We start from the raw sequence: 14,540 nt of genomic DNA, 5'->3' as shown, positions 1-14,540 counted from the left end.
GCCAACTGGGGGGACACCGGTGAGTGCGAGCGTCCAGGCAGAGCGGGTGGGCGGGGAGGGGGCGTGGCCAAGCGCCCGGCGGCCTTCAATCAGGTAAGGGAGGCGTTGAAGGGCGGCGGCGAGAGCCAATAGCAGCGAGGGGGCGGGGCCGCTCCTTCCCCTCCCCCCCGGCCGCCGCCGAAGCTGCCAGAGGGTCAGGTGGCCGCGGGATGCGCGGCGGCGGGCGGAGGCGGGCCGCGCCGGGCCCGCGGCTCGGCGGTGCGCGCTGCCTGCCCGCGCCGGGCCCCGCGCTGGGCTGAGGCGGCCCCGCGCGGGCCCCGCCGCCCGGCGGCGCTGCCGGCAGGCGCCGGGCCGCATGAACAATAGGCGGCGGCCGCGGCCCCGGCCCCGCCGCTCCCCGCAGCGCCCGGCTCCAGCGGGCGCCCCCCCCTATGGAGCGGCCTCGCCATGGAGCCCCTCACAGCGCTCAGCCAGGAGGGCGCGGGCGGCGGCGAGCCGCCGGGCGGCCCGCTCTGGACCGCCGTCTTCGAGTACGAGGCGTGCGGCGAGGACGAGCTGAGCCTGCGGCCGGGGGACGTGGTGCAGGTGCTGTCCCGGGACGCGCACGTGTCCGGCGATGAGGGCTGGTGGACGGGCAAGATCGACCAGCGCGTCGGCATCTTCCCCAGCAACTACGTGAGCAGCGGCGTGCAGGGGGGCGGCCCCGAGCTGCGGGCCCGCTACCCGCCGCCCCCCGCCATACAGCGTAAGGCGGGCCCGGGGGGGGGGGAGGGGGGTGGGCTCGGCTCGGCTCGGCCCGGGGGGGGGCACGGCTCGGCCCGGCTCGGCTCGGCCCGGCGGCGCGGTTCCCCCCGCCCGCAGCCGCCCTGCGGCCGGCGCTTCCCTGCGGGGAGGCCCAGCCCCGCGGCGCCGCGTCGGTGCCCTTGGGCGAAGCCCCGCGTTTCTGGGGGCTGGTGCGTGGAGGCCTCCGGGGCGGCGGCGGCGGCTCTCCCGGGCCCCGCGGGAGCTCCCGGCGGAGGGGGCTGGCTGGGGAGCAGCGGCCCCCCGCGAGCCGGGGGCGCTGCCAGCCCTCCTGCAGCGCGCTCCTTTCTCCTCGTGGAGAGGGAGCGTATTATTTAACTCACGAATTCGCTTCACCTGCGTTACCGGGCTCCTGCTTAGCACTCTGTCCTCTTGCAAATTCTGCTCTGAAATACTTGTGAATAAGTCGCCCGAGTTCAGTGGTCGGGCCTACCTGCGTGTTGCTTGAGTAAGGTGTGATATTAAAAGCGTGGAGGAGTTTTTCTGTGAACTTAGTGCAGCTTTGAGGCCTTTGCTGAAGCCAGAGAGTAAAGGCATTTCAGTGCCTTCAATTTTTTTTAGCTGACATTTACAGCTGTAGAAAGAGGAACAGTCTCAGATAGCTATTTCTAGATCATGTTTCTCAATTCTTGCCTCTGACTTTTTCCTGCTAATATGAAGATTTTTTTGGGGGGGGAGGGGAGAGGTGAAAATAAATCTTCAAAACAGTAGGCTTTTCTAGAAAGAGAAAGGAGTGAAAAGATGTTCTGTCCTATCTAGGACATAATATCTCCAAGGAATACAAACTAATAGCTTCTCTCTGCCCCTTATTCTATGTCTGCTTGAAAGCATTTAGGTAAAACACTAGTTCATAGTATTGCCCTTGGGACTGCAAAAGGGCTAGCTTGGGCACTAGCACTACTTCTTTCCTGCAGCAGTATAGCTTTTTTTTGTTTGTTTGTTTTTTTGTTTTGTTTTGTTTTGTTTTTTTTCTCACATGTGCAGGAAATGCTGAAAATGCTTAGTTGATTTTTGCCTCTGAGGCAGTTAAAATGTGAGCTTTCCTTGCCCTAGAGGATCATATCTGCAGAAACTCCTGAAGCCCCAACTCCCCTTCTGTTTTTGATTGTGCAAGGGCACTCTTTTTAATTATGGCTTCTTCTATGTTACTACACTTTTTGCAGTTTGATAGTCCGGGAACAGTTATGGAGTTGCACCTTCCTCGTTGTCCTTGTGTTACCCTTCCACTGCCATAGCAGGACTACATAGCTTCTGTTCCCTGAAGTCATCAACCATATGTTCATGATGGGATAGAGCTTGTTCTCCTCTGAAGTTTTTTTAATATGCTGAATGACATTAAAAAAAAAAAAAAAAAAAAAAAAAAAGAAGAAAAAAAAAAAAAGGAACAATGCAGTTTGGAGAGGTTTTATAGCCTAAGTTATATAGCAAGGTTGGTTGCTCTTGAATTGGATATTCAAGTTTAATGTGACAAATTGCTCTTTGCAAGTAATGATAATCCCTTTTAGAGCAGGTGATGTTAGTTTGATAGCTGTTCAGAATAACAGTCTACAGTTAACTTGCTTATTGGAATACAAGAATAATAAACTTTACTGTGAGTAGTCTGAGGTTATTGTTCTAGAGATTGTTTGACAAAGGTGTTGGAGTGTATGTCTGAGACTCTGCTTCCACTCACAGCTGTAGTAATATAGTTAGTAACTACATGCTGTCTTTCAGTCATCAAAGTAATATGCTTCAATCCTATCTCAGTGCGTGCACGGGGTAGAGATGAGAGCTGTACCCTTATTGCATAGCCTGTTAAGACTGTCAGTGCTGGGCCAAATTGAAGGACCCTCACCTGTGCTATGGGCCTTTACCCACTAAGGGCTGAATTAAATAGTATAATCATATGGCATAATGGATACTGATTAAATAATAACTATTTTGCTATTGTCAACATGGCCACTGGTTCATGGTTTATAAGCTCTGTAATTCCTTACCAGTCCCAAAGGGATGGTAGCATGTCAGTTCTTAAATTTTAAGGTAATTAAAAATATCTGCTAAACATTCCCATTGCCTTTACAGTTCAGTACAGCAAGTCTGCCAAATTAAACTTGAGTTTAACAAATTGGTTAATGCGTTTAGAAAGGTGAAGAAAAACAAAGTCTTCCATGCACTGATGTAGCTGTGCACTGCTTGTATCTGCAGCCTCATAGGCTCTGTAACTAAGTTATGAAAAGGAAGGAACTGATTAAACACAAAGTTCCCTTTCTAAAAACTTTAAAAAAGGTGAGCTTGTTTTCTTCTGAGAAAACTGCCCTTGTGGTGGGTGGGTGGCCGTTTTGCCTTAAAGAAACGTACCTATTCGAGGTGAAGCTGAGACCTTACTCATAAATTAAAGAAAAGCTTCTCTGCAAAATAGCTTGCGATATAACATGTTACATTTCATCTGGAAGCGTAAATCTTGTAACGTGTTACGCTCCAGGGTTATCCTAGCGCCTTTGCGCACCCAGCGGGACCGTCTTTTCTGCAGCAGGCAGAAGCCCGCGCACGGGAACGGAGCGAGTTTCGCTTTCCGTGCGTTTGGCCGCCTTTCCTGCCCGCTCCTTCTTTTCCTGCCCGCAGCCTGCCTGCCTTCCCCTTCCTTGCGCGCTTCCCCTCTGCGTGCGGCGCGGCAGCGGAGGAGGGGCGGCGCGGTCCGGCGCGGCGCGGCGCGGCGCGGCGCGGCGCGGGGCGGGGCGCAGCCGGGAGCTGTCCCTTCAGCACCGCCGGGCCGCGCTCCGCTCTCCGCGGCCCCCCGCGCCCGTGAGCCCTTCCCGGGCGAGCGTCGGGGGTTTGGGGCATCGCCTGGCAGACTTGCCTTGTGGCTTATGCTCGTTGGTTTTCAAGCTTTCAATTGGCCCTGTGCCTAGGGACAGGGTAAGGGATGATTCTGTCGGTGCTGAAGTTCCCCGGACCCAAGGGGGCGGGAGCAGGCATTTCATCTATTTAGATCTCTCTATGAAAGAGAAGTAGCAGAGCATCTCCTTCTGTGAATTCACAGCAACACAGCAGTCTCATATCAGTAGCTGTCGTTGTTACTATAGTCCCGTTTTAAAACTTCATTGTTTCTGGTCAGCATCTGCTCCTTTCCCTCTACTCTTTTTCTGGTCATTGGTAGCTCATCACCATTTGAACATCAAGGCTATTATTGCAGGAGTGAAACCGTTATGTAGTTTAAAGCAAAGTATGTGTCTATCCTTGAATTTCAGTCCTAATGAAAAGGTGTATTTATAGTAATAATTTTTTTTGGCCTTCTGGACGGGAAAGGACCTTTCTTCCTTTTGGAAAACTTTCGTGGTCTGTTTTGCTACCTTGCTTGATATCATGCTTTTGTTCATGAGGGATGATGGAACACCACGAAAAACAACACATATGTCCTCACAGCCCTAGCGAAGGAGCCTGAGGTATTGGCTGTATTGCATGGAAAGGCTGACAATATCATACCTGTATGTGTTCAATTACTTGTAGTTTTGACAAACTTACTTGTGACCAACAGTAAGCCAGATCTTTTAAAATCAAGTTAGTGGAAGACAGAGCTCAATAAAGGAAAAAGTGTGCAGTTGTGGGCAGCAGAGGGTTTACATCAACTCTAAAGTTTTGTGACAATATTCAGTACTGTAGGATTATACTTAGGAAAGGCTTTTGATTGAAACAACTAAAATATTTTGGTTGAACTGAGTCTAGTCTGTTCTCTTTCTTTCAATGTCCATGTAATTTCTTTTAATGCCTGAAAAGAGGTCTTTGTATAAACCCTGTAACTACAAGACCAGGGTAGTGTAGTTCTGAATGCTCTGAATTAATACCTGGATTTGAGCAAGTCCTTTATAGACTTAATTTCCTCTATTTGCCAAAGCAAGGGAAGCATGTCAGATTTGCAATATTAATTGCAGGAAAGTATTAAAAGTACCAGTGGCTTTCCACTCAAATCCTTATATACCAATATTTTTTTTCTTTAAAATAAAATATATATATATATATATATATAACAGTAATTGGTAACCACCAAAATATCAGAGAGAATAGCATCAACAACATATCACCACTGGCCTACCACTACTGTAAATTCAGTTATATCAACATGTATTCATGATTAAATGGGGGAGTTTCCCCTTCTGCATTAGCCTGTGTTGAATGGATTCTTTTGTTGATGGGTTCTTCATAAACTGTCTAGTGTATGGTTGTAGAGGATTATTTTTTCACTTCTTATGCTTCAGATGCTAATTTATATGCTAATTTAGACACTGAAATTAAGGCATCTAAATCTGCAGATTTTTATGATGTAACTCCATGTAGCCACTAGACTGCTGTGCCAGGCTGTAAACTATGAAAGATAGCTGTGAGTGCATGGGAATACAAAATAATTCTATTTTTCCAAGTTGTTTTTTGTAATAAAACTCTACTGTGTAATAATCAAAAAGCATTTTTGCTGTTGCGGGCTCTGCATACTCAGTGTGTAGTCTGATCTGTCTGTTTGTCACGTTCTCATCAGAAATGGGTGAGAGATCTCTTGTGGGGAACAAGTCTGCAAAGCTTGTAGAGGTGGGGGAAAATAAGCTTGATTTGAAATTTTTGTTAGCGACAGCTAAGTAAGCAGAGACGTTCCAAGAAGATGGAACTTTTGTTAGCTTTTAACTAAACTGTATCCCATTAGTATTTTTTTTTTCTGACCTGTCATTGATGGTAGGGAATTAAGGTGTATCATTAACAGAGTTTCAGCATGTTAACATGAGGCTATTTTATTAAGTATATCATTCGCCACTCTTATTCAATGTGAATGGTGGTGAATTTGGCCTATGTCATACAGTGTTTTCTTATAATAGTGCAAGTTCTATTTTATCACACTGTGTTTGATAATGATTGTTGGAAAGGACTGCTGCTTTCATTTGAATTGTTTCAGAGTGAAAATTATTTCTTCTCCTAAGGGTTGACTTATTTTGCAAGGGTGAAGTCGGGCAATGTGGACTTTTTCAGTTTATATACTGACTGCATAGTTGTTAAAATCTTTTTTTGTTGTTTTTTTTTTCCTCTTTCCCTAGTCCTGGAGATCGACTTCTCCGAGCTTGTTCTGGAGGAAATCATTGGCATAGGGGGCTTCGGAAAAGTGTATCGAGCTATATGGATAGGAGATGAGGTTGCTGTCAAGGCAGCTCGCTATGACCCTGATGAGGACATCAGCCAGACCATTGAGAATGTCCGCCAAGAGGCTAAGCTCTTTGCCATGTTAAAGCATCCCAACATCATCGCCCTCAGGGGTGTGTGTTTGAAGGAACCTAATCTCTGCTTGATCATGGAGTTTGCTCGTGGAGGATCACTGAATAGAGTGTTGTCTGGTAAAAGGATACCTCCTGACATACTAGTGAACTGGGCGGTACAGATTGCAAGGGGAATGAACTACCTGCATGAGGAAGCAATTGTTCCTATAATTCACCGTGACCTCAAGTCCAGCAACAGTAAGTGTTATACAGTGAACAGCCAGGGTACTGGGGTAGGATTTCAGAAAGAAGGAGTACAAAGGAAATAGGGGAATAATGTTAATTTAGAAATCTGCTTTTGTGAACCACTGTATCCTCTAATCCATTCCCATAGGGGTTTAGTTCTCTACAATATGGTGCTACAGACTACAGGATATAAAAGTAACTAAAATGGTTGGATGCCAAAGCAACTATAGTTGGACCATGCCTCTGTGGTAGTTAATATATGTACAGTATCTGAGTTTTACTGGTATCTCAGCAGCCTCCTATTTGCTGGAAAGTCTTGCTGAATTTGAAATGCAGATCCTCCTTTCCCTACTTGGAGAGAGAAATGCTCAAAGAGAAATGCTCATTTGGAAAGATAAATGGTCCTAAGCTTAAACTTTACTTGCTAAATTCTGCTGTAGAAATGTAGGCCCATTTTGCTTATGGGAAAAGCTACCCTATCTCTGCCAAACTGCATCTTCTCCCTAACCCTCATAGAGCTGGTGTTGACAAAAACAACTCAAGTGCCAGTAAAGTGCCCCAGCAGCGTTCTCTGAACACCCGGATCTTGAGTTGGTGTTTGTGGGTGCTTTATGTGGGATGCAGCTGGCCCGTTAGAGCATGGAGACTAAAGCTGTGGTACTTAGGATTCTGGATATAGTGCTGAATATTTTTGTAATGTTAATGTCCTCTGCAGTTGTAGTGTTTTTTTGTAGTATATGTATTTTCCCAGACTAAAACTGCCTTGCATTTAAAGGCATACTTAGAACCAGTATTTATGGGTGTGGAGTAAACTGGTGCACGGGTTTTAAGATCATCATCTTTCTCCCTGATGTATACATGCAACTGTTTGGCCTTTCTGCTTATCTCTGCCTAGATGGCAAGAGCAAACATGTGCTTGTACGTTAGCTTCAGTGGTTCAGTTAGATGTGTAGGTGTGTTTGTGCAAGCTCTCTTATATTTACTATTTGAGTTAGTAAGAAGTGCTATGAATTGGGTGGCTGAGATGCAGACACATTCTCTTTTGCTTTGGGAGTAGTTAACATCTAGCAAAGAGGTCAGACAGGTATGAGTTACTGTATCTTAAATAGATCCTTTAAAGCCAGAATTAACTGTTACAGTGCTTGGTATTTCTATGCATTTCCTATCCTTGTAGAACCTTCCTACGTATTTTTAGCTCAAATTTTGTGGCAGTGAATTTGCATAGTTGATATTGCTGTGGGAAGGAAGCAGTGTATTATGGACTCTTGTTAATGAGTTTGAAGATAGAAATTGTGGGAGTTTTCAATGGAGTTTCTGTACTACTATTCTTATGCTATTCAGGTTTTGGTTTTTTGTTGTTTAAACAGGAAATGACTTTGAAAGTTTTCTAATACCTAACCTTTCCCCTTTCCTTACAGATGGTAGTATATTTTTGGGCATATTGATAAATGGTGACAAGTAAATTGATTAATGATTTTAACTTCATCTCTGCATAAAAAAATAAATCACTCTTAAGTATTGGGCATTTTTCCCCTTGTTTAAGAAAGCATTTACCTACTGATTTCATAAACAGGCTGCTAAGACTTCATTTCTTGATGCTAACTGAACATTTTTGAGGTTTAGAATATAAGCTATTTCTAATATAAAAATAAATTAATGCCTTGTATTTTGTTGTTTCATTCAGAGGCTAGAAACTTGCTAGTTTTAAAAAGGGGAAACATATCAACTAGAGTTTGAGCCAACCTAGGTGGATAACGATGCAAAATGTCACTGACCAAACCGCATTATTGATGCTAGAAAACATCTATACTGTTAGCAGCAAGAGTTAATGTCTCCTGTCACCATAAATCAGTGGTACATAGCTTATACTGTAAATTGTCAATGAGAAACTGAGGGTTTTGCTAAATATATTCCTAGAATATTCTTCATTTTGGAAGAAAGCCATAGGAAATGAGGAACAAGAATGAGTGGGAATGCCTCTGAAAGGTTAAGATAGAAGGATTCTAAGTTGTCGTACGTTTGGAGTGGAGACACAGATTTGTGTGGTGGTCTGGACGAAAGATACCATCAGGTCTAGTACAGAAATATCATACATAGGAAACTTTTCTTCCAGCCCAGCAAAGTCTACAGAAAGCAGAAACACAGTTGGGAAATGAGGTAAATGTAGGGGCTAATATTAGAGAGAAGGACTTTAGATCATTTTAAGTGAAGCGTTCTGTTTTGTAAGACTGCTTTGAAATAAGATAAATTAATAGCTTCAGGTGCGGACTTGACATAGTGTAGCTGCTGTTTACTTCTTTAGTTTGTTAACGTACAATTCTTCATTCTATGCTATGTGATGAATGAGAAATTTCTGAAAAAGACTTGAAAATGTTCTCTTCTGGATGTATTTATAAAACAAATATCATGACTATCGGATTATGGCAAAGGTGGGGCTTTTTTTGGAGGGGATTGGAGGTGGAAAATTACCCTAAAAATATATATTGCCTATATATGTAGATAGACTTAACTCATGGTTATCTCTAGAATAACAGCTTCGAGCTGCCCAAGTTGCGTCTTTCTTGAATACCCTGTGGTGCTCATGTCCCCCTTTCACAGTATCTAATGCATGTCTTGGACCCTGTTTTCTGTAAAATGCTTTTTGTAAATTTTGCAAAAGTGAGTGGACTAAGTATGTTATTGCATCCTGATTCATACATGGCTGGTATTTTCTGTGGATTTTTTGATATACCTAGGCTTCTCCATTACATCGGATAGTTGACAGCTTGTTGGTATTAGCTTATTTTTGGCTGTAGAATTACAAGCATGTAGCATGTTCTTGGCATAAGTTGTCACCCACCAACTGATGAACAGTGATGTGTCTCTTGAGAGGCAACAGCTTTGCTTGCAAGAACTGGGACAAGATTATTGCAGATATGCTTCTCTCATTTATTCAACGTCTGCAAGTACTGTAGTGCAGTCATGGGACTGTCAGCTGTGTTGATCTACTGATTGATACTACCTAGATTTAATAATAGGCAGTGATTCTCGTACGTCTCATCTTCAGGAACCAGCTGGTAGCTGAGACCTGTGCTATGTATTTGACATGCAGGAACAAGGCTTAAGGAAGAGTCAGTTTGGGAGTTAAGGAACAACATGAGGGAATAAGAAAGAATAAGATTACCTTATATTGAAAATCAAGTTTTCCACTACTAGAATAATAGTAGAAAATCACAGAATGCCTTGTTTTGAGATGTCCTCCTATTCTTAGGCAAATAACTGTATGTATGAGGACACTACTTTATACTGAATATTCTCAGAATGTCTTGGCATTATTTTGCTGTTGAGAATGTAAGTCAAGTGGGCACCTTTGTGCGAGTCTGAGAACTTACCCAACGATACTTATGTAAGGATTTGAAAACCCCTTTTTAATCTACACTATTGCAGCTTAGTCTGTAGACTCAGCTAAAAGGTGCCAGAAAAAACATCTCAGAATAGTTCTGCAAATTTTGGATGGCATATTAAAGAACACAAGTCTTTGCTTGCTTTGGGAAGAAAACTTCATTTTGTACAGAAACTGAACTTTGGTGGATTATTTGAAGATTTCAGGAAATGTCTATTCCTTAAGATTTTCCCGGTAAGAAGCACCCTCCAAAGCGATTGTCTGTTTTCCTTCATTTAACAAAAAAGGTGGGCATCTTTCTTCTGCTCCTTAATTTTCCTTCATATTTTTCTCTTGTTTTCTTTCACTTAGCTTTCTTAAATCTAATGCTAATAGTATAGTATTAATATGCATTAATAGTATAGAAGATGCCTTGTAAGTTTTAAGTACCACGTTAATTTGGGGCAGATTTTAATTGTAGACCTTTGAGGTTCTTTGAGCTGCTTATTTTCATTGCTTTGTGGATATTACCAGAGAATGAGCATATACAGATCTTCATGCAGTAAATTGCACATCTGTGATCTTGATGAGCCTATGTTTTTTTTTTAAGGCCCTGAAATTCTTTTGCTAGCTTTTAACTCAGTTGGCAGTGAATTTAAGTCTGGTAGGTGGGTGTTACAGTGGATCCTTCAATGGGACGTGCAAGTCCATCTGGAATTATCAGCTCATAAATCAATCATGTAGTACGTTAGTATTTGAGGCCTAACAAGTTATCCTCATTCTCTTGAGAAGCAATTTTACTCTGTTATGTATTGCATTTGATTCAAGAGACGCAGATTTTATGCTATTTAAGGAATTAATCATATTGACAGAATAATCTCTGGCTTCTTTTGTTTTTTTTTTTTTTTTTTCTTTATCTGCTGATATTGCCATCCTTGGCCTCTTCAGCTGTGTGTTAATGCCTCCCTGAGTGTGTGTTATATAATCACTTATAGACTTCTCCCAACATGGAAGCTGTTGAATAACCTAAATGCTGAGCTACAGAAAGAAGCAACTAGGAATGTCTGCTAGGTCAACATCACTACGTAGTTGAGAACAGTCCTTGGAGTTTCTCTCTCTCTCTCTCTCTCTCTCTCTCTCTCTCTCTCTCTCTCTGAACTGTGACTTGTGTCTGATTTCTGGCCTCAGGAGGGTTCTTGGTATGTCATGCTGAGGAGGTTTTCATCTTAGTTTTAGTGGAATATTGTAAGTAATGCAGCTACTTCTGTTTGTTTCTCCATTTTTTGTCAACATTAGATATGCCAGGATTGTTGTAGGAATAATGCCAAGTAGCTAATGCCGCAGAGAACTAGCAAAGGAATCTTTGCCCTTTTTTGATTGGTCAGCAAAATATTGTTATTCTTTGCACTATATTAAAAGGTTTTGCGGAAGGTGTTCATGCCAGTTAGCAAAGTGCTTTCTAAAAGTCACTATTTTCCACAAAGTGGCACAGAAGATGAGCAGCAAAGTGACATGGCCAGTGTCAAAGAATGAGATAAGGACAGAGCTCAAAATAAAACCCAGCATTTCCAGTACGATCAGGTCAGTAGTTCTTCCCTTTTAGTTCTTTGAAAATGTTCAGCTCTCCTACCTTCTGGAGCACAAAGCTAAGTCTGTAGTATCCTGAAATTCAAAGCTCTAACTTCTAAAGACCTAACTTTGCTACTCTTATTTTTTAATGCTGTTGGTAAGCTTTTTTCCTTTCATGAAGGCACTAAGTAACTGTGTTTATATGGTTTTTGGACAGTTGTTCTTAGAACTTCCAATATTCCTTGATGCATTTTATTTATTATATATGTATGTACCTATACATATATTCTTTTAAGTACAGGCAGAATTTAGAAGCCAGGGTTCCATGTAACTAGTTCAAATCCACCCAAGGACAACAGAACTTGAATGTTACCTATGAGTCTTGATAATATGCAGTAGTGATCGCATTCCCTGTTCCAATATTCAGGTACTAATTCATCCATAATTGACCATCTTCCTGCTGGTCTCATCAGAGAAGTGTAAGTACTTTATATAAACTACTTGCTGTCTCTGGCAGTGTCACAGAACAGAGAGTTCTTTCAGGGTCTGGTTAGAGTACCTTGGCAGAGCAGTTTGGAAATCTGCACTCCAATTGCCACTTCTAGTACATTAATGTAATTTGCTGACTAACTCTTCAGTGTTTCTTCTTCAATCGCAGCAGATTACCTCTGTCAGTGCAATTAAACAAGTGAGTAATACCTCATATAAAGTAGAGTGAAACTATTTTGATGCATCTAAATTATTTCCACTGTGAATTATTTGCTATGGCCATAGTTGGATGCTCCTTGCCTGTAGGAGGACGGTGATGAGAATGTGACTTTTCTGAACAAAAGCTGGAAGGTTGATATTATGCAGATGTTTGAAGCTACAGAATAGACAGCTAATCAGTCTTTTTTTTTAAAAGATTTAGAAAAAAGTATGTACAGTAGAAATCCAGCTTTTCAGATAGCCTGAAAATTTCCCCAAGGTGATTAAAACTGATTGATTTTTTTTTTCAGGTTCTGTCCTTAAGCAATTATCTGGTATGGGTATAGGAAACCCATATAATCTGGTTTCTTATGGGTTTGTTACGCCATACTGCTAATGGTACACGAATCCTGGTTCTGTTTTGTCTATTCGTTTTTCTGTTATCTCCACAAAGCATTAGCATTTTTGTGTATATCCTAGTTGCTCATGTTGATTGACAAAAAACAAAGAACCATACCTTTTTATGCAGTGATATGAGGAAGAAATTCATACCAGTGATGATACGGCTTTTCGTTGAACAGAATGAATAATAATAGTAATTTCATGTTATTAGCTCAGAAAAGGTAAATAGCTCTGAGGAGTTACACTTGACAGTGATGCTAACTTTTAAGCTGTTGAAATATTGGGAATTCACGATAGTAGGGAGAGTTTACTTTGACTGTATTTGTTCTTAGCTTGTCTAAATTAGTACAACTACTTTCCTGTCTGAGAGATTTGACAGATGCTTTCATATTGCAGTCTTCTTATTCTGAGTAAGTGATAGTAGATTTCTGAGACTTGCAGGAGGTTTATTTTCATTTTGAAGTTCTTTTAGTTGAATATTAATTAATGGGTTCACTGTGCATTACAAGCCAAAAATGAAAAGGCTTATTTTAAAATAACTTTGATATTCACAAAAATACTTCAACTCCTTTGTCCTCCCCACCTCCAAAGCAGCAAGACAATGTCATGAATGGAATCCCTTATTTTTTCCAGGCAAGAGTGAAAACAGTTCCCTTCATTTTGAAGTAGTAAATTTGTGTATATTACTTTTTTTTTTTTTAGTCCAGCTAGTATCCTTTTCATATTTTTATGCCAACTGTATATATTTTTCTGCAGAATTTTTTCTCCTCTGAAGTAAAAATAGTGTTGTGGCAGCGAGCACTTTCTCCAAATTGCACGTATGGAGTAGAACAGATACCAACAGGCTTGACCATCATTGTGTGGGAAATGAATGCAGTCATTTATGTGCTACACTGATGACTTCACTATCTGACCATCTGTGCCAGAGCTCTCAAACCCATGTTTTTTTCTGAAATTTTCATGCAGTAACTCGGTAGTGAGAACAGCCTTGTTGTGGCATTTTCAGGAAGCTAGAATAACTGTTTCAACTGCGTTTTTTTTGTGCTGCTCCCACATCAATAAACTTAATCTGAATTTTGAGAGACTTCTGCCAGCAGCTTCATTTTTGCTTTCTCATCAAACAATTCCTTTTAGAATTTCAACATATCTAAAGCAAGCAGACAAACTCTTGAAGTATCAAAAGTGCAATCTTGCTCTTTGAAGAGATGTTTCATCACCCAAGATGATTCCTTAATTTTAAGTAATCTCATTCTAAAGATGCTGCATGTTCTGTTGTGACAAGATGAGGAAAGCCTTAAGTTGTTAGGAGGATCACAAACAATAGCACCTGATGTAGGCAGCTGCTTTTTGTACCGTATTTGCTTTCCGATTCTAGGATCATTTCAGTTAGACTGATATGACTTAGTTTTCCAAAAAGCTTGCCAAAGTAGCCTTAGATACTTGACAACAGCTTCTTAATAGCCGGAGTGCTAATGGAAAAGTATTCACCCTGCCTTGTTGACCTGAGCTTTTTCCAGATAGGAGGCAAAAACAGAAAAGAAGTAATGGAAGACTTACGTGCTAAGAAGAGAACCTATCACCATGTATCAGGATTATAATTACGTTTTTTGGTTTCGTCAGTGTGTCTTTTAAGGTCAGGGAGAAGAGGACTCCCATAATAGTAAGTCTTTCTGATCATAGCCTTTAGAATAGTCATTATGGTGATAATGGTAACACAGTGCAAGATTGTTCTGTGCTCTTCCAAAAACTAGTAGCAAGGGATAGATGGCCTTCCCATAAGCTCTTTACGCAATTGCTACAAACAACCCTTGCCCATCCATTCTAAGTTTTGTTGTATTACTTAGGCATTTTTACAACAGCAGTTTCTGTTAAAAACAAAATCAAAAAAATCTTTAGCTAACGCGTATGTGGATTTCAGATAATCTTTGAAATCCTGTATGTGCTTTGAACAATTTACTACTTCAGCCCTGGGTGGTTTGCAGCACTGCAAGCTGGGCTCCTAGTTCATTGTGCAACATCTTGCTCTGATGCTTCATCGGATAGGCGTCTGGAGTTTGGTTTGGTTGTTGAGAAACATTACCATATTTGCTGTGTGTGTAAGCTCAGACCTTCGTTAAAACATGAAGGTGGCTTCAGCCTTGCTGACTTCTAGGCTTGTTGTTCAAATGTGTAGCAAACATTACGTCAGTTGGCAGGATGGAGCCAGTATGCACTCATAGCTCCATTTTGGAGGCAAATACTCCTGCCATTAAGATCTTGCTTAC

General features: G+C 42.0%; 1 protein-coding gene across 1 annotated transcript in view; it reads left to right on the top strand.

Annotated features, from left to right (window-relative positions):
• Positions 1 to 447: 447 nt before the first annotated feature.
• Positions 448 to 14,540, top strand: part of MAP3K9 (mitogen-activated protein kinase kinase kinase 9) — a 55,673-nt gene continuing 41,580 nt past the window's right edge. The window contains exons 1-2 of the mRNA XM_062577430.1: positions 448 to 745; positions 5,856 to 6,269. Coding sequence (XP_062433414.1) covers positions 448 to 745; positions 5,856 to 6,269 — 712 coding nt within the window. The remainder of the gene's footprint in view (positions 746 to 5,855; positions 6,270 to 14,540) is intronic.

Source organism: Rhea pennata, chromosome 5 (genome assembly GCF_028389875.1).
Source record: "Rhea pennata isolate bPtePen1 chromosome 5, bPtePen1.pri, whole genome shotgun sequence".
NCBI lineage: Eukaryota > Metazoa > Chordata > Aves > Rheiformes > Rheidae > Rhea > Rhea pennata.
The sequence above is the reverse complement of the archived record's forward strand: the minus strand, read 5'-3'. Positions and strand labels throughout refer to the sequence as shown.